Genomic DNA, 24,545 nt, shown 5'->3' on the forward strand with positions numbered 1-24,545 from the left:
CGCTCTGGGTGTGGCCAGTTAGCTGGCCTGTCTGAGTGCCCACCACTTCTCCTCTACACACTTCAGGATTGGCTGCACGGCTCCTCAACGCCAACCGCAGTTTATTTACGGTCGATGGAAGATTTTTAGCCGTGCACAACATTTCAAACTTCTAGAGGTAGGCTAAGAAAACGTTACCTTGAGTTTGGTCTGTTTGGATTTGTGTGCGGGTGTGGAACATCGGAAAGCGGAAACCGTGAGACCCGAGTTCGGTTTACAAGCAGAAAGAAGTTGTCAACTGCCAGAAAGGCAGCTGGGAATGATTTCGGCAGTGATGGCGAGTGAAATGGGTTGTTTATTTCATCGTCTAAAGAATTTAGTCGGGTACAGGCGTCTTACAAACATAGATTGACAGGTTTTTTTTTTTGGCCTGTTTGTTCTCTTTTCCCACCCACAAATAACTGTAAATGTGCAGTTTTTCTTTTTTAAAATCTCCTCTTGTGTTATTTAAGACTTCGTCACGTACATGTGTTTTGAATTGGCGTGCTTTCTGCAGGACTGGCCTGCACGGTTTTTCTCATTTTTGAGATTTATCCTCTTAAAGCTATTTTATTTATTTTTTTTTTTTTTTCTGGTGCAGTCCTGCTGGATGCACGCACACATGCACGAAGAACAAAATGCCCCTAAATGTAGCTGCACAGACTGCGTTTTGTAGGCTACAGAGTGTAGCCTACAGTGGTTGTGGAGGAGAGTGTGCGCACAACCTGTTGGACAGAAGGCCGTTTGGTTGCATGCAGTGAGTTACTCTTCATGCACCAAAGGCTTGAGACAGTTCTGTAGAAGTTTTATAGAGTGGTTTGTTGTGAAATGTGGACTTCAGAGTAATGACATATTGGTGACAATTTCACAGGGAACAACTGCTTCCTCCACAGTTACTTAAAGCTCTTGTGCTTTTTGACATTTTGGAAATTTTCAGTATTTTTTTTTTTAATTGGACTTCTCTGTTTCTGCATCTCTGTGTTGCTACAGTGACTATTTTTGATATTGCGCAATCTGATATTTATTGTAGATCCTTCTTTTGTTTGATGGTGGTTTGTTGTCGAAAATTGATTTTATTACTAGAATTTAATTTAAATTGAGCTGGGAGGAAGCGGCAACATTACTCTGAGGGCTGGGTAACTAGTTAACTGGGCAACTAAGTCTCTTACAGGGCAAACTGACTCAGTTTAGGTTTATATGTTCAATGAATTGAGGCTATTTTCAATGTAGCTAATCCGAAGAATGTACCGTCGATGGACAGAAGTAGAGATGTTGAAGTTTGCCACAACATTAAGATGACTTTGGTGCACCTGCAGTAGTTCTGATCACTATGACTCCATTCAGGCTACAGCTGTGATGGATTGGGTTGGGTAACATAGACTTGTGTGGAGTGTCTTTAATGATGATGGCAAGCTATGTGGCCATCCTCATCTTTTTGTTTTTGGCTTTTTTTACGGTCAGAAATGACCATATTTGGACAAGATGATGGAAGTGGAAAGTGAGATTTGAAACCTCAGTTGACAAAAATAAGATTCCTATTGACTTTTGAGATAAGTTGATGTTGGTGTTGCTTTGAGTCAACGTGTCATCTTGACAACCAGAAGATTTTTTTTATGCTCGGGACATTAAGCATAGTCCAAAGCACGAACCAGCAGTTCACCGGCATCCCCATTTTTCAAATGCTCATGAGACCGGTGAATGTATTCAGAAGGGATCAAACTTCCAAAAGTCACTAATGTTTATACACTGAAAGGCAAAGTCGTTAAAGGAACAGTGTAACAGTTACTGAACGGGATTACTGTATTAGTCTGGTCAAAACCAGGCTTTTAAAATGTTCCTAAACATGCTAATCCCACTTAAATCACATTAAATCAAAGTTCCCACAGCTGGACCAGCACATCAGATGATGCAGTTAGGTTTTGAGTCACTCCTGCATGTAGGCTATGTGCTCATCTTGATTCAAATCATCACTTATTGCATCTTTTTGTAAAAAAAAAAAAAAAAAAAAAGTGTGTTAATACAGCCAAATTTCCCATGAAGCTGCTTCTCAAAACAGCATTTCACAAACTGATGGGTGACGTCAGTTTCTTTGATAACTTCTTATTTACAGCCTGACTCAATCAAGAGCCTTTGAGGTTCTCTGTCAGCACAGTTTGCCAAAGTATAAATGTTTTATTCTAGCCCTGGGATGGGTCTGGCGACCTGTCCAGGGTGTACCCTGCCTCTCACCCAATGGCAACTGGAATAGACTCAATTCAATTCAATTCAGTTTATTTATATAGCGCCAAAGTACAACAAATGTCATCTCAAGGCACTTAAATAGTATAGTCCAATTCAAGCCAATTGTAGTTCAATTCGTTGTAGTCATAATTATTTTCAAAATAATCCAATTCTCCAGCCCCCCCCGCGACCCCGAATTGGAGTAAGCGGGTCTAGAAAATGGATCTTTGGATCTTTCTTCTTATTCTGTTGATGTTTCCTTCACATTTGAGTTTTACAACGAACCTTGACTGGAGCTCATCAGGCGTCACATGTTACCTTTTTATGATGCAGTTATCTGTAGATGTACACTGTGCACGTCTTTCTTCATTTTTGGATTAAAATAGTTCCTTTGGAAAGCTACTAGTCCAGTTATCATTGCGCCAGTCAGATTACGGTGAGGTTTCATCAAAAATGTTTTGGTCATTGCACAACAGCGAAAAGCCTTGTGAATGTGCTCACGTTGCCTCGCGTTGCCTCCGGTTGTGTTCGAATTCATGTGCTTTGTCACTGAACTCGTTTTGGCTCATTGCAGCTCTGAGGTCTTGGCATTCCTCAGGAGCACAGGAGTGGGGTGACTCCAGCGTTGGTTAGGAAGTGAGGGGCTCGGTGGCTTTCAGTCATATCCCCCCTGCTCTTTCATTTATTCAGACTTGTCTTAAACAGACATGATTTTTGCTGTGAATATTGAGCAGCTCTAACACGAACTGAATTGGAATACTGTTCTGGATCACATTTGTGGTTTTGTGGTCTTGCATTTCGTGTCATCCATGTGGGTATAAGTAGAAACATATTGCATTACTCTGCTCTCCTTTTGTGCTCAGTTTCCTGTGTAAAGCATGTGATTTTGACATCACTCTGTGCATCTAACGCTGAAACTCATGACCATGTGCCTCATGTGTGGTTGGTGTCCAGCAGCCAGGCTATAGTCAGGAAGTGCCACAGTGTAAACTTGCAGCACTTGATTAGCATTCATGCTGCAGTCTCCATCCTTCAGTCTCTTTTAGACAGACTGGCAACAGTTAATGAGTCATATGCAATCTGGTGTCTGATTACAGAGCATCTAAAGTGACCAAATTGCCTGTAGGCGAGCTGGACTAATGTGCATGTGACTGTGACGTCAGGGGCAATCCCTGGAACCAGAGAAGTAAGTAAAAACGCTCAAATCTGCTGGGCATCAAAGGGTCAGTTTAGGCTTGCTTCAAAAGCGACTCCATCCCCTTTAATAGCATGTTAAATGAACAATTTTACAGCTGAAATAGATGCATTTAAAGTCCAAGGAGAGATGGTTTTGATCTCATGAGATAATGTCTTTCAGCTGTAGGGGTACTGAGCTTTACCTTTTTTTTTTAAAAAACATTTTATATCCAGGCTTAAGTTATGCATAATTAGTGGTGTGATCACTGTGAATCCATGTGTTACCCAGTTTACTCATCATTTTATCAGGCTCTCAGAGCCATACTTTACACTTCTCTTTTAACTTCCAAAACCGAAGACGATGAGAACCAAATGACAAATTTACAACTTCAAACAGCAACCCACAAACCAATGAAGGAAGTCACAGAGGCTACATTAATCTTCATTTACAGTACATTAAGTAAGTTAGAAGGTTAAAGTTATATTCCTTCTCTATTTTCAGCTCAACTCTTCTTTCTCAGCAGGTAAATATTAACTTTTGAACTTGATAATCTCACTTTACTTAACAGAGATGTTATCAGTGGAGACACCGCAAGGTCATTGCTAATGTCAACCAGTTTCAAAGCAAAGGGGAAAAACAGAGAGCACTTCCTCCACAATGCCACTGCCTTAGTGTGTATACCCCTGGATCCTATCCCAGGTACAATTGGGTGAGAGGCAGGGCACTCCCTGGACAGGTTGCTAGTCTATCACAGGGCCACACAGAGACAAACAACCTCACACACACTCACTCACTCCTACAGTCAATTTAGAATCCCCAGTTAATCTAACGTGCATGTTTTTGGATGATGGGAGGAAGTACCTGGAGGAGAACCCATGCATACACGAGGACAACATGCACACTTCACACAGAAAGGCCCCAGCCAAAGTTCGAGCCGGGACACTGAGAGGCGATGGTGCTAACCGCTACATCACCGTGCAGCCACTAAAACGTTCCAACCCTAGTTTTGTTTTCCACATAAAAAGCAAAGTCAAATTTCCATTTATTTGGAACATAATGAGAATGGAATGAAGTTCCCCGACAAACTCTTTGCCTGAAAATAAACGTGGAATTCTTCCTTTAGTGTTCAAAAACTGGTTAAAAGAATGCAATTTGCCTCAGCATAGTCACATATTTTGTAATCAGAAGCCTGGGAACACTGAATTTGAATTCAGTGGCATTAAAGCTAGCTTCTTACTTGCTGTTCAGATAAATATAGTTTAGTTTTCAAGTTGTTCCTCGAGTTTTTCTTGCAGTTAACTTTTCTGTAGTTTCAGCCTGAACTGCTGATGTTGCATTCACAGAACATTGCATCAGTATGTACTACAAAAAAATCCAAATGCAGGCATTCACAGTCTAAAAGCTGGTTCATTTCTGTACACATTACTAGTTACATTTAGAAAATTGCCTGCTGTATGATTTTTATTGTCCTGCCCACAAACCTATGCCGCTTTGAAGATCAAAAGAGTTGTTTTACATGCTAAAAACAAAAAGACACTTCAATGCATTTGAGGAAAGAGTCCAGATTTCTGAGGAATTACCTTGTGTTCGAACCATTTTATAAAGGGATACGAAGGAATGTTTGACTTTGATATTTGTAAGTTTACCCCAAATCAGTTTTCAGTTCCTACATCGACTGAAAAGGCCCTTCACGAGTGGAGTTGGCACCTTTTCTCTACACATTTGTTTTGTATGAAGTTGAGGTGCAGATTTAGAAGCGTTAGCATTTTGTTCTTGATGTATTAGCCAGTCGCAGTGTGGGGAACACTGGCCTTTTTATATCGCAGGCTGAAGTTTGAGCTCAGACACATTTTTCCTCTCCGTGGAGACTGGAATCTGGTAAAGAAAAACAGCTGAGTACACTGGGGAAAGCCATGGTGGCTCTGCTGCTGAAGTCGGCTTTAAAGGGTAGACGAGTCGGGAGTATGAGAGCACAGCCGATGGTGGGTTGGCAGACTGCCTCTGACTGTGTTGCGAGGCAGGAAGTGTGACACGGAGAGCACAGGAAGCGACTGCTGCGAAGCTACGCTAACCTTTTTGTACAGCAGCCGTATGAGCTGGGATCAATTTACTTTCTGTTGGAGAATAACTCGACTCTGTCCTAAAAACCTAGAAAGGGTAAATGGACCGGACTGATTCTGCACAAGCAGGTTTATTGATGTTCAGCATGCAGCTAAAGACTGAGAAGTGCAGCCCAGAACAAAATTGAACCCTGGTTTCCAGTCAATTAGCAGGTTGCAGTGTCTGCAACAGAACAAAAGCAGTGGCAGAGTCACAAGTACTGATCATAAGCAGTTTAACATACCTGGGCTTCACTTGACTCTATCTCAGTATCATTTGTCATTTTGATGACCAGGTAGTGACATTTCTCCCATTTTTTTTCTGATTTTCTACAAAACAAGGAATCAGTTAAAAAGGAAAATAATCATGTGAGCGCGTATTGGTGGAAATGCAAAACCCAAACTTTAAGCTGTTGTCTGCCAGAAGTTCAGCTCTTCATTAACTTTTCTTTAAACCGATCGCCTTTACGTGCATTCTTGGACGTTGTAGGAGCTATTTGTAGAGTTAGTTTTTGATTTTTGGTACTAGTTGTAAATTTAATTAGCTAATTATGAGTAACTTTATTTGATTAATTTCAGTTCTTTATTTAGATTAGATTTTTTTTGCTAATATTCTTTGTTAGTTATTTGTTTAGACTATTTTGCTAATTGGGTCACACTGGGCACCTGAGGCTATTTATGTAGGTAGGCACCTGGAGTACCAGCATGCACCGGGGTGGGCCAATGGTTTTTACCAGGGAAAGGGAGAGAGCAGTAGGTTTTCTTTGTTCTTTTGTTCGTTTTATTGTTTGGAAATAAATAATCAGAATAAACCCTAGAATTCATTTTTGGACATTCATCTTCTTTTGCCTGCGTTAAACCACATCCCCATGGTGCATCAGTGGTCTTTTGATTTTGTTTGGTTTAAGTTTAATTTGTTTTTTATGGACAAATGGCCACTACAGACGTGATACCCATATCTGCTGTTACAGCCATTTCCCCGAGAGGCCGTCTTTAGATGATACTCTACTCTGTGTTATATCATGGATTTTTCTTAAATGTCTAGTCTCAGGCCACACAGAGGAAGTAGTGTTTCACAATAATGTCTTTGTGCATCATGCACAACCAACAATATCGCTGACTTTTTGAGCAGATGGTCCTTTAGTTTGTGAAATCACAAAGATGACATGTTGCTGCTCAGCCCAGTGGGCGGAGATCGTCTGATATTAAAAACTACAACTGACTGTAACCCACATGGAATTATTCACAAATTACTGCAAAAGTTGCATCAAACTTTGTGGCCAATTATTGATTTTTCTGTCACTTAGAGATGTATTTGTTGATTTATATTGTCAGTGTTTTATAGACCTGCTTTTGCAGAGTTCTTAAGTGGAGACTCTTTTTACTCCTCCCCCTCCGTCAGGTGGGGAACTGAAAAAGTGGATGTGGTGAATACCATATATAAAGCCTGTGTATGGTGAAGTGGGACTTCTCTGAATGTGTGTGTGTGTTGTGAGTTTAGAGGAAGAGGAATCGAGAAGTTTTACCAGCACTGAATGTTTTTTTTAAAGATTTTTTAGATGCTGCTAACCTTCTGCTTTTTTCCGTTTTCAGCTGCATGTGGCTGCTGTTCACATTTTGCATTTTTATGAGGAATGAACTAAGGTGCTTCTTCTACTGCCTTCTGAACATACTGCTAATTCTTCTATGGACTCAGATTGAGTAAGTAGACTTGTTTTTATTTTCTTCCACCATTAGATGTAGCAGGGATGTCTTTTGTCTAAATAGGCCTCATGCTGGTATCTTTTGAAGTAATATAGTTGCAGTAATGTAGTTGTGTGTAACTTATCTGGTAGACTAATGTGTGTATATATATATATATATTGCTGTAATCTAAAGAATTCAGTCTACTCCAATTCAGAGCCAAGTGGGTATCTGGAACATTTGTTTTCTATATGTTTTCTTTAATTTAACTGTAAAACAAAGTGAGAAATTTGAACACATGTTGATGAGTAGTTTGATATTAGTCTGGATGGTAAGACCAACATTACTCAGCCCAGATACAGTACATTTGCTCTGGCTTTAAAGCATTATAACTTGGGCAGTTATTAATTAATAATTTGTTCTACGGACACGTATGAAATAAAAATAAAAACTAAATATTCCGTGCTCGTGCTCACAGGTCTTCACGCTGACACCTTCAGCTCTTGCTTGTTGTGGGGTCTCTGTCTGCATGGTTACATGCACAGTTAATTGAGCTACATTTACATCCTGACTGGGCCATTTAACTGGACAACCATCCTTGTAGCTGTTAACATTCTCCTGAATGTTGTACTTTTAGGAGAATCGAGTTATTAACCGACGCATGTCTGCTGCCACGAAGCTGTGAACTGCGCGAGGAAACGTTTTAGAAATTCTGCTGCTTCGAACTTCCTCTGTGGGAGATCATTGATAGTGTAAGTAGAGCTGAATTCACTGCACAGACGTTGTTTAACTTATTTGAAGAGTGATTTATAATGAAGGCTGCAGGTATCAAATAAAGATTTTATTAGAGCAGAGCGACAGCCCGAAAATGCTTTAAGAGGTGGCAAGTTGACACGTGGTCTTTATGGGGCTGATTTTCAATCAACAATTCTGACACTTTAAAACTTCTGACTTTGGACTTATGTGTTAACGCGCATTTTAAAGGTCCAGTTTTGGCCAAACTGATACAATGATTATGTTTTTATCTTGTCAGTCTGGCCTGAATCAAGAATCTTTATTGTCACTATTCAGGCATGATGGAATTTAGTTCAGGAGCTCTTGGTTTGGGATACACAAAAAGATATAAGGCACACAGTAAAAAGATATCTAAGTTATACAAATTTTTTTTTTAAATAGTAAAAGTTAAAGTAAAAAGTTGTGTGGATGTGTGGGGGTATGGGGTGATGGATTTTACAGCTCTGTGTCTCAGTCTGTTGGTGTGGGTTTTGATACCCCTGTACCCGCTCACCAAGCTGGGGATTATCTGAGTCAGTAAAGAATATTCCACCTGTTTATCTGACCACCCTTTTCGGCTTTAAACATTCGTACGTTCAGGATTGTTGTCCTGCTGAACACAGAAATGTTATCGGGAGAGCTTTACGCATCTGGGTGCACAGAAAAGTCCTGTTGCCTCTGTAAGCTGCGGCAGAAAAATAGGCCATGTTGTCAATCCAGTATTGAAGCCAGTTCCCTCGTTTTATTTTGTGTCTCCACTGCAGGAATAGTTTCCGACTGTTATTCATTCATTGGTTTTTATTTAGATTCTTAATAGAGTAGTGGCTTCCACAACACGGGGGGAACCATCTGTAACTGTATGGTGATGAGTCCAGTTTGGAACCCAATGTGTCTAAAAAATTTTTTAAAAAAGAGTAAAGAAAAACTAAACAACAGTTCTGAAGTTGGCCTCTAAAACACACTCGTATTCAAGCCGTGAGAGAATCACCAATGTGGTTTACAGATGTATGTCTGCTGCTTTGGGCCAACAAAGGGGTTTTACTGCATGATGCAAAGGAAAATGTGTTCCTCAGTTCATCAGGTTGTGTTCTTTCTTTCCTAAATCCACATTCTTTTTTTTTTTAAAGTCTCCGTGTTGGATATTTGCTTTTGTTTGGGGTCCTGATCTTAAGTGTGTCCACTTGCTCCATCATTTCTTTCTTTCCCATCCTCACAGAAGGCTCTTTATCAGCTTTCAGTAAACCCTCAGCCACGTGTTATCTCTTTTAAAGTCTATTAGCAAAGAACACGCACTGGCCTTGCAGTCTAAAGCTCGTCTTAAAAGGACAAGATTCCGTAGAGCGTTCTGCTAGTGTTTAAACAAACCTGCTCAGATTAACTTTCATGCAGCATCCCTTCTTTCACATTCATTCGGAATCAATAATGAAGTATCAAGAATAAGTTTTAAGGAAAGTTTTGAGGAAAAAGGGGAAAAAAATGGTAATTGTGGTTATATTGCACATGCTTTGTGATTTGATATACGATGGCTTTCTGTCTGTTTAAAACTTTGTGCTGAAACAGATACTTTATTTGAATGTATGGAAGTCATAAGTATTACTCCACCTTCAATTTGATCCTTTCCACACTTTTCAAATAAAGACTAAAGCTGCTGAGTTGAGGACTAAAATGAAAGAAGTGGAGCCTCATCTGTTTCCATATTTAGCTTGTGTGCGTGTGCGTGTGTGTGTGTGTGTGTGTGTGTGTGTGCGCACAAGTGCATCTGAACACAGCACAGGATGTTAGCTTAGCCACTCAGCAGTGTTTCTGCACAACCTCGCACACATTTATTACTACCCTGGACTGCATTCAGTATGTATGAATTCACCTTCTTTCTGAGCTCAGTTTGACCCGTTTTGGTAAACAAAAGCTCTGTAGTTTTTCTTTGGTTTCCAGCGAAGACATGCATGTGTTTTTTTGTGCATGTGTATATTTGTAAAGCTAATAGTTTTTAATTTAACAAGGTGTGCTTGGTTGTCTTGTGGCTTATGGTGCCTCATTGTTATTGTTAATTTCTGAGTCCTGAGAGTTGAAGTTGAATAATGATGAAAAAACATCCCAAATTATTTCTATAATTAACTTCTTACTGTGTTTGTGTGTGTTTAAAGCTTACCTCAGGGATTGGTTAAAGTACGATAATGTGTCTTTCATCTTCAGATAGAAAATAGAAGCGATTAGAATTAGATTATGAGACTTTTACTTTTGCTGGATCGTTGTATTGTTCACATAATACAGCTACGGGGGTGACCCACTATAAGGTTTTTTTTTGTCCGACTGAAGACTTGGCCAGAGTTAGTTCCAGCTGTCATGCAGATGTTTTTCACTTGTTACAAAAGTCTCTTATTCTAACCATGAAGAGAAATGGCATATTCTCTTCTTTCTCTCTCGAGTCCGTCATCGACATGAACAGACCGTAGCAGACTGTCCCCTGATCTCGTGTCGTGTGCCGTCATTGGCCGCAGCTCGCCTACGACAACTTTTTGAAAGTATCATACCCGAGGATGTCTTCACAAGCCTCACAAATCAGAAACGTTGATCCTGTGATCTGATCGAACAACTCGTTTGCCTCAGTTCTGGGCCATCTATCTGCAACCTCCAGCAGTTTTCTGTCATGTGAAAATCAAACTTGAAATCTTGTGCTGTTAACTCGGCTTTAGGAACAAGACGTGCCAAAAGTGGCCTGGATGTGCATGGATAGTTTTCACTTGAGGTAAAGGTTAAAAAACCCAAACCGCGCTTCCTTTTCTACAGTTTGCATTACGAGCCCACGTGTGCATGGCAGCCCTCTCTGCAGGGAGGTGTTTGGAGACAGAGCTGAGGTGTAGCAGCGGAAGGATCTGCAAGTTGTATTTATTCAAATTCTTAAGCTAACCTCTTCTCAAGGTTACCCAGTTCTGCTTTAAAAAGTAACCAAAATGTAATACTTTGCTTTTAAGGGACATTCAGTGGTCTCTGAAAGTCTTTGAGTCGACTTTATGAGTTCATCTTTGAGCCTCAGCACATATTCAGCCCCTGAATGTATTCATATGTGATGTTAAGGAAGGAGCAGGTCGCTGTCATCGTTAGACGTGTTTACATGATGCTAGGAAAAAGCGAATTATTGCGTTGGTCAACAACGGTGGTCTAGTTAATTCGCTATAAAGAGGAGCTATAATCATAGGTCGACACAGCTGTGCATGTAACCGTACTGAGTATCTGTGTCATGGTTGTATAAAATATACATTTTGTGTGTTTGGAAGGTGTACATGCAGCTCTTATGAGGTTTTAGAGCACAGGAGATTCAGTGACAGGATGAAGAAGGCTTTTTATGGCCATTTGTAAACTGAAACACATGTGAGCCTTCTTCATTGTGTCTGTGTGTGTGTGTGTGTCAGGAGACATTGTGAATGCTTTATTAGGCTGTGTGTGAGGAAGAGATAGAGGGAAGTTTTGTAGTCTATTTAAAATTTCAACACAAAAGCGGATGTTTCTGCATTGTCTCAGAGCTTTTTCTGCATCGTCTGTCAATCCGACTCTCATTTTTCTCTCTGAAATGATAAGATTTTAAAGTAGCATGTTGTTAAAATGCCATCCATCAGCTGTGTAAAAGCAGGGAGGGGCTTTCCGCCACAGGCCTCCGTCCTTGCAGCCTATGAGTCCCAACTGCTCGTCTTTCATCTGCACTTGAGTCAGTATTATTTCGTCAGTGCTACAGGAAATGAGTCAACATGCTAGCTTTGGCATCCTGAGCAGAGCTGTGAAAGCAGCAGAGTCACATCCACACAAATTATAACCAACAAAGAAAGACTTGATGGCCTTCAGTGTAGGCCTTTCTTTTATGACCATCCTTCTCTTCAAGTTCAGCATGATCTGCTATTTTTTTTTTTTTTAGAAGGTCAGTATGGCCTTCTAATATTAGCCACTCATAGGAAGAGGCCAAACAGAAGCACGTAGCTGTTTGCACAGTGGTTATATACAGTATGTGTGTATTTGGCTTCTCTAAATTTGCAGCCAGATGTTTTCTCCTGTACAGTTTTCCTTTATTTATTTATTTATTTATTTTGATCAAATTGTATATAGATCCTGATGATGTGTTCTCCAATTTCCGAACTTGAGGCTTTACCATTTACAAACCAGTGGGTGACGTCACTGTTGCTATGTCCATCTTTTAGCATCCATCCTTAGGTAAACCGTGGACAGGTCTCCAGTCCAGCTGAGGGCTAACACAGAGATACAGACAACCGTGCATGCTCACGCTTACGCATATATAAAGATAGGTTTTCTAATTGACCTAACGTGCATGTGAGAGGAAACCGACGTAGGCTGGGGAAGAATATGTAAACCCTGTGCCACATAAGGGGTCGTATCAGCGCCACAGATTCTGTGAAAAATGGTGTATTTCCAAAAAAAAGTCTTTAAAAATGGAGCCTTGATAGGATTCTTGTTTGCCAGGCAGCCTGCCGTGCTTATGCAATCATATGAGAAACTGAAATTATTTTTAGACTATGAGACAATTTGCTGTGTAGCTCAGTCATCAATTTGGGATGTAACATCGAAAGTCCTCCAAAAAAAGCCCGAACCCTTTAAGCATTTTATATGAAGCAGAAGTTCTATCTCTGGATATGGCTCCCAGCTGTTCCCATCAGACCCTCCTTGTGCTCTGCATCAGTGCTGAGAGATGTTTTGAATTAGCTGCTAACCCGCACTGTATGATGCTAACAGTACTTGTAAGTATGTCAGCGAACCTGTGTGGTGTTATTTAGCAAGTTGTGGCCGTCCTCTGCTGTAATTTAAGGTCACAACAAATGGTTTGAAAGTAAAACTGATAGTTCCACATCTGTGAAGCTGCAGCAAATATTTTTAGAAACTCTGGTTGTCTGAAATATCCAGAAAAAGATGCTGAAATGACCACCTTGCAAGTCAGAGTTCTGAAATGGGGCGTTTTTCTAAATAGATTTTTTTTGATGCCAGAAAGAAGCTGCTGTCCTGAAACTTCTTCGTGGCATTTTTGTTTGTGTTTTAAGTCTTTGGCTGATTTGAATGTGAGCACAGAATTTGTGAGGAAGGAATCACAGCCTCAGGTTTCCATGAATTCCAACTTCCCCTCGACATCATTGTGCTTCTTAGAACTTCTAATTTAGTGTCTGGTCATGCTGACATTCCCATGAATTCAGCTTCCATGTTGAGGCACATGTACTGTACATGTTGTCCTGTTCGTGCTCTGTGAGCTTATATTCTGTCGCATAAGAGATGAATGCAAACGGCTTGACTTGAACAAGAAATTAACAGTGGATATTTGTGTGTTGTGCCACAGAGTTGGTTTTTAGAAATAGTGTTTTTTTTGGTTTGAAGTCATCTCCATTCGGATGAATTTTCAGGAGACATTTTGCCCTTGCAGGTGTGTTTGATTTATCCCACATTCAAGGTTCCTTGTGCTCCTCTTTTGTTTTGATGAAACGGGAGATTCAGAGTTCCTCGAGGAAGCGAAGGCAACACATTGCCTGCAGTGGAAAGTCTCACCTGTGTCTAAGTGAGTTGTTTAAGGAGGAAAGCCCTGCAGGAATGAGGGAGCTTTGATGAGCTTGTAAACGGGTAAACGTCAAGATTGTGGAGAAAAATGAAAGAGAGCAAAGCTGAAGGAGGGAGGAAGAGGTGATAAGCTCATGCATTAGGGTGTGAGGCACAGTCGAGAGAAAGAAAATGAGAATATTAAAGTGATGCGTAGCTGTGATGTTGAGGTGTCAAAGTCATCCTGGCAGCCGGATGGCTGCGGTGCTGGAGGCGCGTGGTGACTTCCTGTTTGTTGCTGCATGCAGGAAGTCAGAGGCCCCTCGAGGATGGTCTGAAGTGTGTGTGACTTTAAAAGAAATGAGAGGCAGAGCCATGTGAGTATTTTTATGATCTTGAACGTGGGGGATTTCAGTGTGAATTTGAATCTGCGTTTGTGTCTGTAATGTGCAATTTTAACTGTGATTAATGGCGGCTCACCCCACCTGACCTCTATGATCTTGGTGCACTTGATTCTTGTTAGCATTGATTATACAGGTGGGATTAATCCTATGAAACTGATATAATGGGTATATTTGTAGGCATTATTTGTCCTGCGATGACTAATGTGTCTGCAGAGTTCTGATGATTACAGCTAAAAAAAGAAAAGATCACATTCCTCCAGTTTTAGAATTTCCTGTAAAGTTTGGAAGTCCTATTCAAATGGCCCAAGTCTGTCGGGAAGGTCTTACTTTTCAGACTGTGCTTAACACGTAACTCTTGAAAAGAGCTTTTACTTAACCAATGATCCTTTGTGTAATACTTGTCTTAGGCTACGGCTACACGAAAACGAAACGAGGTTTTTTTTGAAAACGGGTACGAAAATTCTTGCGACCACACGGAAACGCGCTGCTGTAAAGACTCAGGTCCAGACGAAAACGATGAAACGATGCAGTACACACGCCACTGTGTCACGCCACGCTGAGACAATAGAGAAGTGTTAAAATTGGCTCACAGCGTCAACGTTTGACTGACGCAAAAACGTTTTAGCTGTAACAATGGAAACGAAACGAGGCCGTTTTCAAACTTTCCCACTCTGGAACCCGTTTTCAAAAACTATCGTTTTGGGGTAGTGGGAACGCCGGCTCCGTGTGGCCGCGACAGCGAAACGATAAGAAAAAGTATCGTTTACAGTGAAAAACGTTTTCGTGTAGCCGCAGCCTTAAGATGCCTGCTGTTTTGTGTATTTGAACCCTTTTTATGTTCTTTTTGCTTCTGTTTTATCACAAACGATCGGTTAAACTTTGTGTCCATGTAAAACTGCTGACGCTTCTGCTCTCTATCTAAATGAATATTTGATCAGTAAAAGCTCCCCTTCACTGCTGTTTTATTTAGCACAGTGCTGAAAGCTGGTGAGATTGATATGAATTGTGATGGCAAACGACATGTTCTCATGAGGAACTCGGTAAGGACTTTATTGTGGCGCTGTGGCTTCTCATCTGACAAACAGCAGTGACACTGGAGACTGTATGAAGCAAAAGATCATGTTTTATTTGAGTCGACATCAGCTACTCTGTTAGTGTTGGTAAATGAGACCTTTATTAGTTCTTTTACAACACTGACTGTTCGACAAACAAACATTTAATAAAGTGATGCTTTTAGCTGCCACGTTTCACACAACCAGGAGAACTTTGACCCCTGATATTGTTTGATTTATTGCGTTAAAACAGTGACAGTGTAAAGACTTCTGTATCACACGCTGCATAGTTTTCTGTCAAGTCCTACACGAATCTCATCTTTGGCCACTTTTACAGACATGTGAATCCAACTGTGACAAGTGGCCGGTGTCTGAATGACTAAGCGGTGAAATTTAACAGATTGATGCAGCCGTTCAATGCATCTCATGCCCGTAAAGAGCTTTAAGAGGCAGGTTAAAGTGGCAACGTGTACTAGCTTTGACGGTAAGTGTTGCATCCATTTAGCCGATGCATGTTCTGGTGTTTGTTAGATTCCTTTAAAGTTGGGGATCCATACAGTTTGGATCAGGAAGTATAGTGTATGGCTCTTGTGTCATTCATCTCCAGCTTAGAGATGAACTTTATAACACTTTTGAGGAACAATTATCCATTTTAACGGATATTATTGACACGCGTAGGTTAGGGATACTGTCCTAAAGTTGCACTAATGGCAGAAATGAATGATAATATTTTGAACTGTGTTGTTATTTGTGTAGAATTGCATGGAATGAATAAATGCAGCAACAGTTCCACATAGCAGTGACGCAGAATGGATCTTTCTTTGCATGTTTTCAGGTTTCATGGAACTTGACATTCAAGTTCCTGCTTGACGAGATATTTATAATCTGTGATTTATGACCAGTAATTCATCACATGCCACACAAGCTACTGTATGTTTGCTTAACTCTCAGTTCCTCCATACATAACCTACCTGGTGTGATAATCATGTATTGTTTAAACACAGCCAGAAAAGTGTGGAAGATATTAGAAAATTTAAATAATAAAAGATGAAATAACTGGGAGGATGCATATATGCCGTATTTACCAGTTATTGCACTTTTTTAGTCCAGATTCCCTTTCACATCAGTCAAAGCCAAATTTAAACCTTATGAACTGAAGATGAGTAATTATTATGGAACTGAAACTAAAAGTTGCGTTCCCTAAATTTCAGCCATCTTTGCAGTTGTTGAGCACAATGAACTCTCTTCATGCTGATGCCACCAGAGATGAATGTGACAACTGTATAGAAGATAACCCTCCAAAGTGTCACTCTGTATTCTGTAAATATATTCTCAAACTCTCCAACATGTTTAAGGAAATTAAACAAACTGCTGCGACCACTGCTTCTTGAGAACGGGAGCTTTGTTTCTTCTTATTTACTTACTTATCACTGTCGCTGCAGCACAGTGGGATGCAAACATCTAACTGCCAGTAGATGCAGCTTTTAATTATGCTTTTGTTGCTACCTTCCTTCAGTAAATAGTCATCATATTTATTGCTTTTCAGAAAATTTAAGTGTGAGAATCCCAGCTCATCTCTGTAGAACAAAGATTTAAATGAAAAATGTCCGTTTGGTAGCATCCTGGTTGCATAGTCTGTGATGGAGGTGAAAGTAACACCAGGGGAGTCATAATGCAGAGTTTTGATTGATCTTTGGGTTATAGTGGCACCCCGTCACTGCCTGAAGGGCCCCAGTGTCCAGTTTAACGTGGCGAAAACATCTTTTACTACCGGCTTGCTGTTTCATTATGTGCACGTGTGATCTGTCCTCCAGGGTGCAGCATTCAGTCCGAGTCAAGTAAAGAAGAGAGCAGAAGATGCCAGCCCCGCCTCCCCCACCACCCCCAGGGCCCCCCCCTCCTCCCACATTTAACGTTGTAAGTCATCCTGAAGTCATGATTCTGATCTAAAGTTCTGATCGCTCCTCTTTACCCTGGTCGTCAGAGACATCTTGTGGATAAAATATGCCATAACGCCTCCACTGCTGTTTGAGTGGTTGGAAAGAAAACATGCAGGTTTTTCTCCACTCACCGCCTGCTAACTTTACCTCAGAATCGTATCTGCCCGAGTCTAACTTTGTTTATTCATTTATTTTGGAGCTTTAATAATTCTTTCAGTAAAGGTATGTGGACTCTGTGTTTGTGTTTCAGGCCAACACAGAAAAGCCATCTCTGAACCGTACAGAACAGCATGGAAGAAATGCTCTTTTGTCTGATATCTCTAAAGGTGCCCGACTAAAGAAAACTGTGACAAATGACCGCAGTGGACCCGTATTTGAAAGTAAGTTTGCGTTGTATGGTTTTACTTACAAGTATGTCTGTCAATAAAGAAAAATGCTGAGATTTTTCAACATGGACCTTCTTATTCAATTCATAATTACAATGATGCGAGGCAGTCTCAAAGTGCTCATGGTTGCAGCAGACATCCTCAGATTGTCTGACAGCATTATGTAAATGCATCCAGCCTGTGTTTTATCATTCCTATCGCTGCCTGTTATTTGGATGCATGTTATGATTACAAAAGGATTCTTAATTTATGTCCACATGTCCTGGCTGAAAATTTAGCTGGTTTTGACGATCTCGGTTATCGGTCCTGTTCATTCGGGCCGGAGTACACAGAAGAGGAGGAAAGGGAGAGGACAAAACACAAGGAGGGGTTAAACTTGCTCTCAGTCTGCAGCTCGTTTATCCCCTCTTGGAACAACATGTTTATTTAGTTAAGAGGTGCTTTGGTGTAGTATTTCTTTTCCTTTTTGAAATTCAAGCTGTTCACTGTAAACTGTAAATTGTAGAGACAGGAGGGTTTACATTATTTTGTAGCCCCGTTAGTCACCACTTCAGCATTGTGGTGCCCCAGGTTGAACTGCACAAAACGCAAATGTGTGTTTGATTTTGACAAAGCTACCTTTTGTTTTCCAGCTAAATAAATAGGAGTACAAGTGAAACTTACTTGAGTCAGAACTTACTCAGTCACATGTCCAGGTGAAACACAGCAGAGGAAAAGGGAGGTTTTGCAGCACACACCCAGAGAAGAAAGCTTCTGGAGATTAAGTTGGTATTTTTTCTTTCTCCTCAGAACCCAAAGGAGGAGGAGGTGGTGGTGGTGGTGGAGGAGGAGGAGGTGGTGGTGGTGGTGGTGGAGGGGGAGGGGGAGGTGGTATTGGTGGTGGCGGTGGTTTAGGAGGTCTGTTTGCGGGCGGGATGCCAAAACTGAGGTCTTCAGGAAACAGAGACTCCACTGGTAAGAAGTGAAATTACAATCCAGGGAACTCATTATACAGTATGAGCTCAAATTTCATTTTTCTTTTTCTTTTTTTTCGTCTGTCCCAGACTCAGGACCCAGTCGAGGAGCTATCCTCCCCCCAGCAGGCCGCCCGGCTGGGCCCAGCCCTTTTGGTGGTGGTGGCGTCTCCTCTGGCCCACCTAAATTCCCGGGTGGCCCTACAGGAACCCGTAACAATGCTCCTGATCTTCCTCGGGGCCGCCCAAACTTTTCATCGAGACAAGACACTCCAGGAGCCCCTCCGCCTGTACCCAACACACCGAGACCCCTCCAGAACTTCCAGTCTCGGGGGGGCCCGCCATCACTCCCTGGAGGACCCAGACCCGGCCCTGCCTGTGCACCTCCACCACCCAGCGCTCCACCAGGGAGGCACGGATCTCTCCCTCCCCCACCAGGCGGCTCACCAGCCGGACCTCGACCAGGCTTCTCTGCGCCCCCTCCTCCACCTCCGAACAGCAGTAGAGCCCCCTTACCTCCAGCTCCAGGAGGGAGGCCTCCGCTTCCTGACGACCGACCACCCCCACCACCAGCCCCCTCAGGAGGCCAACGGCCATCCATGCCCCGTGACTTGCCCCCTCCTCCCCCTTCTGTCAATTCCAAACCACCTCCCTCCTCCACTTCCTCGTCCAGTCGTTCCCCAGCTGGTGGAGGTGTGCCACCTCTGCCACCAGGGCGACCAGGCCCTCCCCCCATCCCACCCAGCCCGGCTGGGGTGGGTGACCACAACACACCTCGTCTGCCCCAGAGAAACAGCTCGCTCAACAGGTACTGATGGAAACTGGCTGCTTGATGGCTATGAGAAACTAATCCGTTCGCATCTAATAGCTCTTTTTCACACGCCATGCAAAATTCTTCTTGTGGCTTTTAATTGAGTTGTTGGAACTTTAAGCCAAATTAAGCTCTCGTTTTTCAATTTCCTTAACTCACCTCGATCTGATTTTCACTGTGAACTTACCAGTTGTAACCACTGCATGTGCTGAGCACATAGATACCAGTGTTTGCTCCTGAAGTTGTTATGCCTCAACTGTTCAGGCAGGTGTCAGGTTATTCGCCTTGAAAAAATATCTGTTGTTTTATCGTTGTTTTAAAAACATCTATAGACTTAATCTCTTTAGTCTCCATTTAAGATTATTTTGTGTGAAACTGATGTATAGACTGAGATTCAGTTTTTCTTCGCTAGCCATGCTCCAGCACCGCCACATGGTCGATCAGGACCTCTTCCTCCTCCACCAAATGAGAGACCACCATCTTTTGGAAGGAACCAATCATCAGCGCGCACGGGTGAATAGTCTTCATTGATTGTCTGAATGATGGATTACTGCGGCTTATAAACCATAGATGAGAAATGTCGAGGATGCCGTTTTTAAACATTCGTATAAGGAGTCAAAGATGTGGTATTTAGTGTCATGAAATCCCTAAACAATTTTTTTATTTCTCCATCCAAAGGCCCTCTTCCTCCCCCACCTCCTTCAGGTCGTAACGTGGGTGGAGGTAGCATAAGGTCATCGTCTGCAGCTCCTCCTGTGGGCAGGCCAGGCCCAGAGCCTCCGCGCGGTGGGCCTGGGGGGCGACCTCCCCTGCCTCCGGACAGGCCGGGGCCAGGAGGGGCCCTTCCTCCTCCGCCACCCATGGGGAACGGTTTCCAAAACTCTCACCACAACCAGATACAAGGCGAGTAAATCCCTCAAAGTTAGGATGAAATTTGAGTTCTGGAAAAATTGAATTGGAATTAATACGATTATTTCTAGAGAGAAAGATAAAATGCCACAGGAGGCTTTACACTACAGGCATATGATACAAACTCCTCGGAGAGGAGAACCCAGAGAATTCTTTGTCTGAATGAACTTTGCTAATCTAAAAGAAATGAACCCGCTGCCCTCAGTGTTGTTTTTACCACATGGCTCAGCTAAAGCAGAGAAACCCACTGGCCTCCATTTCTGTTGTTTTTATCCTTCCAACTTAGGAAGTAAGTTTGTTTTGGAGGACAGTGGGTACAAGGAGTAATGGGGGGGCTTTAGAAGTCCTGCCTTCAAAAAAAAAAAGATCACATTTCCTGTGCCTCAACTAAAATCCATTCCCTAACATTTCTGTTATGTCATGCATTATGTGAGTGGATACAGAAACCACTCAAACCATGATTTCTTTCCTTGAACAGATGAGTGGGAGAGTCGGTTCATTTTTCACCCAGTGTCAGACTTTCCTCCACCTGAGCCCTACGTTCCCTTCCAAAAAACCTACCCCAGCAAGATCTCCAAGACAGACGGCAGGGGTGAGTCACTCATGTACCCACACACAAAGTACACATAATCCAGATGAATTACAATAATACTGAGATCACTGCAGAGGCATTAAGGGTTTATTGGCTGTTATCTCGTTGAGACAAGCTTAAAGAAACAACAGCAAATGTTTAAAGTTGGCTTACAACTATGTTCCAATAAGTTTGTCATTGACATTTGATGAATGTTTAAATCGAATCTGTGACCTGCCTTTCTAGTCCCGACTTCCAGGTGCACGAGTCGGATGTTTTGCCAGTTCTATAAATCAAGGCGCTAACTGGGGAAAAGCTTAAAGAACCACCAAAAATGTGCCTCCAAAACATTTTAATCAGTCACAGCTGTGCTCACATATGACATGGGTTTGCACAGTGGATTCTGTACTAAAATTTCATCCTACTTACGGTTTATATTACAAAAGTTTAGATAAAGTAATATATGTTTATACAAACCTATCTGTGCGCAACTAGAATGTCGATTTGGGGTCTTCATCGCCTTAATTTTACTGACAGATCCCTCACTGAAGTTCAACCTGGGATCCAGACATTTATATGCTTCCAGGCTTTGTGTGGTCCACAGATTAGTTGAATGTTCACAAAGATCCCAGTTGAGACCAACGCTCCCAGTCCTTCAAGTAGCGGCCATTTTGAATGTTTTGCCACTCAGGGGTCGTCGATTCAAACACCATATGTTTGTCTAAATTAAACTGTAGGTGCACACCATCTAAAGCCTGGCTTAACCCATTGACGCCGGATGTTGCTTAGCGCAACATTGTTCATTTATCATTATTTTCAAGATGCATGCAGCATGTAATGCACAATAATTGGTTCAAATACACATGAGGTGGGTGTTTTCAATTAGCCTGTTCTGCAATAGTGCGTTTGTAGCTAATTTGACAGCTCGGCTACAATGGCTGCGGTTAACGAGACATACTGTGACAGCGATGGAAGTGATGTGGAGTTGGCGCGGCCACACACCACCCAACTCGAAGTGGAGCCCCGTGTCAAAGCAGGAGATGAAATCTTTCATCGGTCTCTGCCTAACTTTTGGAATAATCAAACTACCAACTCGCCGGGATTACTGGAGGCAGAGCAAGTGGCTGTATCAGACAAATGTAGCCCGAGTGATGGCACGAGATCGTTTCGACATGATGTAATTATTTATTCTTGCGCTGCATTCTGACGACTTCTCATTCTTATTTGAGTGGCGTTGCCCTTATGTCAAAAAAAAGAGAGCCAGGTGCGAATTACTGCAGTATGACAACTATGATGTTTTAGAAGTCGTGTCACTGAAGTTTACAGTATAACTGCACAATGCAAGATATATTGCAGGTTTTTTTTTTTATCATTCATTATTATTGCTGATATTATGATTATGATTTAGTTATAGTATAGTAACAGTATAGTAATAGTAGTATAATAAATAGCAGCATTGGGTATTATCCTGAATCATAAAGCAAAACTACATGAACCAAATGTCCAACATTGATTTAAAAAAAAAAAGTAATACAATCCAGCCAGCGAAAATTTTTTAAATTTTTCTTAGGTGTTTTCAATGAATTGTTTTTAGTTCAAAAAACCCTCAGGCATTGGGGACCTTTTCTAAAAACTGGCTTAGGCATTGAGCAGCCTTTTTTGCAGGTGCTTTAGGCGCCAATGGGTTAAGATGACACTTGATTGTAAAACTTTGTTGGAAAATGGTCCAAAATTGACAAAGTGCCACTTTTTTTAAACAAAATTTGAAACAAAATCTGTTTTATAAAAGTTCTGAAAACTCTAACTCCAATGTTGCTTTGCTTTATTTTAGGTCCTGGTAAAAAGGAAAGAGGCGCTCCTCCTCTTCCTCCTGTACCCAGGTGAAGAAAAGATGGCAGCCATTTGCAGCGACCCCTCTGTGTCCCTACGTGTCTTTTTTTTCCTCTTTGTTACGCTCGCTGTGCTTTGACCGGCAGCGCGTCATCCACGTGGCAACTGTAAAATGAACCTGAAGTGCAGCTGACAAGATGCAAGAATGGATTCACAATATTGAGTTTACATCACGTGCCTCTGCAGCAGGAGAACGGCACAGTTAAAACACCAAAGCTTGTTTATACTCCGGTACGCTGTGTTTTGAAGAAAATAAGCTTTTTCAGGATTATTTTATATACCATTCTGTTTCTAGAGGATGCGTTCAGGTGGTATTTGTTAGACATGCACATGAACCCTGTCTTTCTAATGCACATTAGCTTCATTCCATTAACGTTATGTCTTAGCTAACCCCGATTGCTTGCTTAAATACCATATTTTATCAGCCAGCTACACTCTTAAAGAAGAAAATAACAACAGGTAGCACTTTCCAAGACAACCTAAACTTTGGTCAAAACTAATTCAGCTTCTCACAGCAATATTGCCATAGTGCAGGAGTACAGGCCTTATGCAGGAGCTATAAGCTACGTTTTTATCGTGCCTTTTCCATTCTGATTGTAACTGAGCTTACTCAAGAGTGGATGAGAGAGATGCCTTTTGTTACCTAAATGCCATTTTTGCTCTTCCTTATTTCGGATTGCCTCTGTTGTGAGTGTAAAGTCAAAGGCATTGATGGTCAGAACACCTGGAATGATAATGTAGCAAGTCCTTTAAGATGCAGAGACAGACCTTTAACCAAAATATATATGTATGGCCACAACTTCCAGCCTCCGCTGCACGAAACATCAGGGAAATGTGGCTGTTTGATTTGCTAAAGCCAAATGTGCCTTCACAGCCTGAATGTAGATGTTCATCTGTGTGTTTCTGTCGGAACCACCGAACGGTACGTTTTGTGAGACAGTTACATGTGATGTGAGCAAGCATGTCGTTAACGCTTCTGATGTTTTAAAAGACGTTGTGGGGGGGGGTTGATGGCAGTGTCAATGAACAACTGAGCTGCTGTTAAAGCTCTCTTGGCTTGAAATAAAGGGCCTTTATTGTATGTATGTGTATGATTTTTAATCAAGTGATATTGAAGGACGGTATTATTTTAAGTTATGTTTTGAAACTGCAGTATTCCGATTTTGCTTTCCACAGTACTGCTTTGAATGATCTTTTGTATACGTGATGCGTGATTGTCATGCGTTTGTGTCCAGGAAACATTTTCTTTAAGACAATCGTACGGAAGAAAAACTATTTCTGTCAAAAAATAAAATGCTTTAAGTTGCTTTACTTAAAAAATGCCTTGGGTTGAAATGGGCTGCTTTTATTTGTCTGTATTTTAATGTGCCTGTTAAATGAACATGTGATGACAGACAAGGACACAGTGAATTATAGTCTCAACAATCGAATGAAGTGACTTGTTTTTGTATTATCAGATAAAACATATGAATCATTTACATTTTTGTGCAATAAAGTGGGCAATTAATTGATACAATAATATGTCTGTTCCTGGTCTATTTTACATGATTTGGGTGAAATTTGATTTAATGTTCAATATTATTTTCTCTCCAGTAAAAACCCACAAGCATCACTTATCTCTTAGTCAACTTTCAGAAAAATCAAGCTCTATCTGACTTTATATGCTGCCTAAGTGTTAGTTATATGTCTCCTGATCTACTGAAATGCTTCTTAAGCAGGTCAACCTGCTTCCTCAGTCAAACTTCTGCAGATGGCCCAGAATGTGGCAGCCTGTCTGGTGTTTGATTAACCAAAAAGGACGTGTCACTCCACTGGCTACCCATGTCTGCTCAAATCCTATTTGAATCACTGATACTTGCCTACGGAGTTATTCGAGCTCAGTTCATCAGGATTCTGTTTCTAATGGAGCATCATCTGGTAAAGCCTTCTCTATGCAGAGAGGCCGTCTCAGACCAAACTTACAGTGGTTCTGTGATGGTGGAATAAGCAAACACTATCGGAGCAGAGGTGTTCCTAGACTCGCCTATTCAGAGAATATCTCCTCTATTAATATACCTAACCCACACTACACACTTCTGAACCTGTTTATAAACTGTCATGTAAGTAGACTCAATGACCAAGCCAAGCTTTCTGAT

The 24,545-nt window shown here is 41.5% G+C and overlaps 1 protein-coding gene across 5 annotated transcripts; it reads left to right on the forward strand.

The window, feature by feature from the left end:
* wipf1b (WAS/WASL interacting protein family, member 1b) lies at positions 1–23,929 on the forward strand. Of its 5 annotated transcripts, none has more exons than XM_075480479.1 (10): positions 1–157; positions 7,108–7,215; positions 16,765–16,867; positions 17,141–17,270; positions 18,066–18,230; positions 18,320–19,037; positions 19,453–19,553; positions 19,719–19,943; positions 20,428–20,541; positions 22,352–23,929. In XM_075480479.1, the coding sequence occupies exons 3-10, from the start codon at positions 16,808–16,810 to the stop codon at positions 22,402–22,404; spliced, it is 1,566 nt and encodes a 521-aa protein (XP_075336594.1). In that variant the 5' UTR covers positions 1–157; positions 7,108–7,215; positions 16,765–16,807; the 3' UTR covers positions 22,405–23,929. The 5 variants fall into 5 exon arrangements, with proteins under 5 accessions (XP_075336594.1, XP_075336603.1, XP_075336598.1 ...); XM_075480488.1 differs by lacking the exon at positions 1–157 and adding an exon at positions 3,407–3,424; XM_075480483.1 differs by lacking the exon at positions 1–157 and adding an exon at positions 7,835–7,949 and having other exon boundaries at positions 6,974–7,215.
* Positions 23,930–24,545: the final 616 nt, after the last annotated feature.

The sequence above is a fragment of the Odontesthes bonariensis genome, chromosome 2, assembly GCF_027942865.1.
Source record: "Odontesthes bonariensis isolate fOdoBon6 chromosome 2, fOdoBon6.hap1, whole genome shotgun sequence".
NCBI classification, from domain to species: Eukaryota; Metazoa; Chordata; class Actinopteri; order Atheriniformes; family Atherinopsidae; genus Odontesthes; species Odontesthes bonariensis.

Bases quoted from the DNA above. Each gene is read 5' to 3' on its own strand.
- wipf1b (XM_075480479.1), top strand. From the start codon at position 16,808: ATGCCAGCCCCGCCTCCCCCACCACCCCCAGGGCCCCCCCCTCCTCCC. The intron at 16,868-17,140 runs GTAAGTCATCCT...TTTGTGTTTCAG, and splicing joins CTCCTCCCACATTTAACGTT to GCCAACACAGAAAAGCCATC. The intron at 17,271-18,065 runs GTAAGTTTGCGT...CTTTCTCCTCAG, and splicing joins CAGTGGACCCGTATTTGAAA to AACCCAAAGGAGGAGGAGGT.